At 43.0% G+C, this 4,662-nt stretch overlaps 1 protein-coding gene across 1 annotated transcript; it reads left to right on the plus strand.

Moving 5' to 3' along the window:
- Positions 1-2,116: 2,116 nt before the first annotated feature.
- LOC127334337 (uncharacterized) lies at positions 2,117-4,370 on the plus strand. The gene is made up of 3 exons (XM_051360768.2): positions 2,117-2,419; positions 3,623-3,706; positions 3,793-4,370. The coding sequence occupies exons 1-3, from the start codon at positions 2,245-2,247 to the stop codon at positions 4,125-4,127; spliced, it is 594 nt and encodes a 197-aa protein (XP_051216728.1). The 5' UTR covers positions 2,117-2,244; the 3' UTR covers positions 4,128-4,370.
- The last annotated feature ends 292 nt before the right edge of the window (positions 4,371-4,662 follow it).

Consider the following 4,662-nt stretch of genomic DNA (forward strand, 5'->3'; position numbering starts at 1 on the left):
TTGTGTGATTTAGGAATTGTACATGTATTATTTGTATGGGTGTACATATTTAATTTAAAATGTATGTGTGTGCTAGATTGTAGCTTGTTTGATAAACATTGGTTGGACATGTTGTGCATAATTTAGGGATGTGTGCTTGTACTTCCATTTTTTGCATGTATAACAATAGTGTTGTAATGGCAATATATGGAGAAGGCAAATTGGGATGTATATCACACTAAGGTGTTTTGTGAGATATGCAAGGAAGAAGTTCAAAAGGACAATACACCACTTGCATGTTTTAATATAAAAAGGTTACAAGCATCTTGAAGAAAAATTCTTTGCTACCATAGAGGAAAAAATTTCTTTGCTACCACAGAGGAAAACTCATAAAGAAGCAATTCAAGAACAAATGGGACATGTTGAATACATAGTATACCCAATTCATGGAGTTGAAAATTGTCGCGACGACTCTTGGGTGGGATGAAGTTCGGGGAACTATTGAAGCCAATGATGCTTGGTGAGAGATTCATCTTAAGGTGAGAATGTTTGTAAGTTATACAAAATTACTACATTCAATATAAATATTCTGATGTACTAATTTATTATGCTATTTTTTCAGAATTACCCTATGCATACAAAGTGGTGCCCTTGGGATCTCCTAACTTGAAGGAAATGGAAGTCATGTTTTCTAAAATACATGTCACCGGATAAACGACCTCCATTCCGAGAGATATATCAAGTAGCTCGGATATGCGAGAACATGTATGGTAGTACGCCTCTAATATATGACAAACTTGTAATGTAAGAACACTTACTATATTTGGGTAGTGTGCCTGTATTATATGACGAACTTGTAATGTAGGTATGCAAGCAAAGCAATTACTCGAGAAACATGTATGACATGTCTTAGGATGAGTTGCACATGTAGAATAGCTCAAAATCCAATGAAATACAGATACATTAGGTAAAGCAACATATAAACTAGCTCTCAACATCCGAAGGACATTCTAGATTTTTAAGCACAAACAACTGATAGCTAACAACCAGTTTGCCAAACGGTTTCACTGCTCAGAGCAGCTTTCCAAGACAACAGCTCTGCCATAGCGCACATATGCTTATTTGAAAGCCACAACCCAACCAAAGACCCCCCTAAGTGGCCCATTGGGCATACTATAGCTAGGCCCAATCTTGACTATTCTCAACATTTGTAATTGTAGGCCTAGTCATACTAATTTGATTTGGGCACCATTTGAGCTTAGACTAGGTTTATTTTGTTCAAATACACATTCAAACCCATCTTGAGGAGACAAGTATTTTCCAATCGTAATGTACCGTGTCTCCATTTTTGCGAAAAGGAAAATCGTAAGTAGAAAAGTATTGGAATGTCGGTGGTGAAGCTTTCATTACAGCTATGAGGTTTTGTTGGCTGCTGTCCATAGTTTGATCCATCTTGTTTCTCTGTTGCATGTCGTGATTGTGACATTTTCTTAATCGAGGCTGGTGCAGGGGCAGTTATAGACGTGTCATGGCCACTTCCTCCATCACTGATGATGGATCCGCGCATGATGATAATTCTAGACAATCAAATGGACTTGGATACATTCGAATAAGAAAAAAAAAACCAACTAAAAGCACACCAAAGTGTGTGGGGAGCATCACCTAACGCACACACACAAATGATCGGGACGGGGCGTCACGCAAGCATCGAGTCGATCGTACACACATGTACTAGTGCTAATTAGCCAGTCCAGCGCGCGTCGACAATATACTTGGCAGGCATTTATCCCCGCGTGGATAGAAAGGAGGAAAACTTTTAAAAAGGATTGATTAGCATTTGGTTGTTAGTATCGTACTGTCATTATGCCATGTTTCCATATACATACAGTATCTGTGTACGACGCCCAGCTGTCACAATCCTGTTCGAATCCAGGGCAATAATCCATTGCCAAATCGGCGTCGGCCCCCACGTCCAGCCCAGTACTCCCGCCAATCCATCCATCGCCCCGCACACGCGCTACACACGGCGGGCACGACCCTTCCCTTCCTCCTCGCACGCGCCGCGGGACAAGACAACGCGTCCGTCCCAGCGCCAAATCTCCCACAACTTCCCCGGCCCCGACCCCTTCTTCCTCCTTTGTCCCAATCTCTTCCCCGTCGTCTCCCAATGCTCGGAGCAATCTACTTGCTTCACTTCGGCTTATCCTGAACCTGTCTCGCGCGCGCCATTAGGAAACCGCCGCCAGAGGACGAGACGGCGGCGACATGCGGTTCAGGATCAGGAAGAAGGCTGCCTCTGCGGCGGCGGCGGCGACTGACGGCAGCAACACGCCCGCTGCTTCCACGGCCGCCGTGCTGGCGGGTATCGGGAGCGCGGGCGGCGGCGGCGGCGGCGGGGCGTTGATCGTCGCTAGCCCAGATCGCTATGGCACAGAGAACGGTACGTTGGCCGGTCACGTTTTCTGCACTGCTGCTTTCTTGTTTTCAGTTACCATTGCCTGTTCTTGCCTTTTCTTTACTTTTAATAACATGCTAGCAATTCAATCAGTAAAATCCGTAGTGGTCTGATTAACTGTGCTTGAGATTTTCCCTTCTTTCCCTTCCGTGAACTCTTGGATCGATATGAATCATACGAAAGATCTTAGTGGGACGACTGATTGCTTGCCCCCAGGAAATTAACTATGTTATCCCACCACAAAGGGATGGGCGAGGTTTCATGGGGCAGCGTTTAGTGGAGGATTAATCTATCATAACCGCCGTCGGTTCTTGTCTCGCCTGGCGTTCCATTAGCATGATCAGGGACCAATGCACCTCAGTACTACTACTACCCGCCCCCAGACTTATTCGTCCCAGGCACCTGCCGGTTGCACCTACCATGTGGTAGCTAGGCAACATACCTCTGAATGTGATGTGATGGGCCGGAGTCTCACTCAACAGTATCAGAGATTATGGCTTTCCCACGAATTCTGTCATGTTCAGTATTTTCTTTTCTCATCACCACCTACTTTCTTGTCGGTGACGGTGAGGTACTACTTATAATTTGCTTAAAAGGACAGGGCAGATGAATTTTGCTTTTCGTCGCAGCGAATTTCCATTTCGAGTCAATACGTCTGCTTATATACCCTTTTATATACTGAAACAAGACTTCAGGCTGATATCCACAACATACTAACGTCAAACTAATATACTCCCTAAAGGGAAGGCAAGGTAAGGCATCGCATACTCAAAAGGAAGTTCCACAATCACCACTTTTTTCTATAATAAATATTGTGGAAAGCTGTTCATGCATACACTGTTTTCTTCTGAATAGGAATTAGGAATAAAGCTCATGTCTTTCACCTTTTCTGACCACAAGTCCGAAAAACGGGACAGAAGATAGGAAAAAGGTTAAGCCGTTCTCTTCGTAAATCTGATGGCTCGCTGTTATTGCCTATTGACTGTGCAACTGCAGTTTCTTCTGGTCGCCACTAACTCAAGTTTCCCTGAAAACCAAGACAACACTGCTTGTGTGCTTCAACTGAAATGGCCCTTTGCTTTAGCAATTGCATTAATGGCAAAGGAAATTAAACTGCACAAGATAAATTTCAGTGCTAGTTTTGTAACATCAGCCACTGATCCATTCGCTGGTGATTGATTATGCCAGGAGGAAGCAGAGATGAGTCATTCTTCGAGGCAAGGCCGTGGTTAGACTCTGATAGCGAAGATGATTTCCAAAGCGTGAGGGGAGGTAAAACATGACATTTTTCCTGTTTTGTTTGGTATTGCAGTAATTTTTTCATAGCTTAACATCTCTATTTATTTTGGATCCTGAAGACTTCACTCCTTCAAGAGGTAGTATTAGTACCCCAGATCACCAGATGCAAACATTCGCAGCGCGGTTATCTGTGGACACACCAAATCCTTCACTGACGGACAAGAAACAGAGGCTCCTTGAGCTTCTCCAGGAAAAGCAGCAGTATGACGACGAGCAAGATGGCGCTACCGATGCTGGTAGCGAGACGGGGAACGGCACTGTTCGTGCTGAAGAACACCTGAATCCTTCTGGTAAAGTAGAGAAGGCAAAGAAGCCAACCAAGACAGGCTGCTTCCCTTGCTCTGTTTGGAAGCTTAGTTTCAAGAGCTGCTGGAAGAAGAAGAAAAGAGCATAAGAATTTGTGTGTTCTTTCACAAATCAATTTGTGAGTTAGTTCTTAGTTGTTGGATTTTGATTTCTTGAAAAATATTATCGCAACAGAGAGGGTACATGTATATACCTTTCTTTCGGTAAAATGCCGCAAGAACTAGCCCTAAAAAAGAACAATCTGGAGTGGCCTCTTTAATAGTGGCGACAATAGTGGGACACATATAATGCATGGTAACATATACATGAATACATTTTTGTTTTGTCACCATTGATTTCGTCAAGATCTGAATATATCTGCTGGACCATCTACTTAGAATTTGTTGCCATGTCCAGTTATTTATTTTTTGTTAAAGACAGTGTTTCTGGGTCCATTTTTCTCCATGATTTCTCAGGCCAGCTCACGTAATGTCCTTGATTTTACTTTTAAAAATAAAGTTATATTTTTGCTCTAATTAGGTGATAATGTAGAGATAAACTAGGGACTGCACAAATCTCTTCAACAAGTTCATATGGCAGGTTATGTCTCATTTCTAACATTTTGACAACGGCTTTTCATGTTT

Source organism: Lolium perenne, chromosome 2, assembly GCF_019359855.2.
Source record: "Lolium perenne isolate Kyuss_39 chromosome 2, Kyuss_2.0, whole genome shotgun sequence".
In the NCBI taxonomy this organism is placed as follows: domain Eukaryota; kingdom Viridiplantae; phylum Streptophyta; class Magnoliopsida; order Poales; family Poaceae; genus Lolium; species Lolium perenne.

Excerpts from the sequence above, each read along its gene's own strand:
- LOC127334337 (XM_051360768.2), top strand. The coding sequence starts at position 2,245 with ATGCGGTTCAGGATCAGGAAGAAGGCTGCCTCTGCGGCGGCGGCGGCG. Across the intron at positions 2,420-3,622 it reads TCGCTATGGCACAGAGAACG|GAGGAAGCAGAGATGAGTCA; the intron begins GTACGTTGGCCG and ends TGATTATGCCAG. Across the intron at positions 3,707-3,792 it reads TTTCCAAAGCGTGAGGGGAG|ACTTCACTCCTTCAAGAGGT; the intron begins GTAAAACATGAC and ends TGGATCCTGAAG.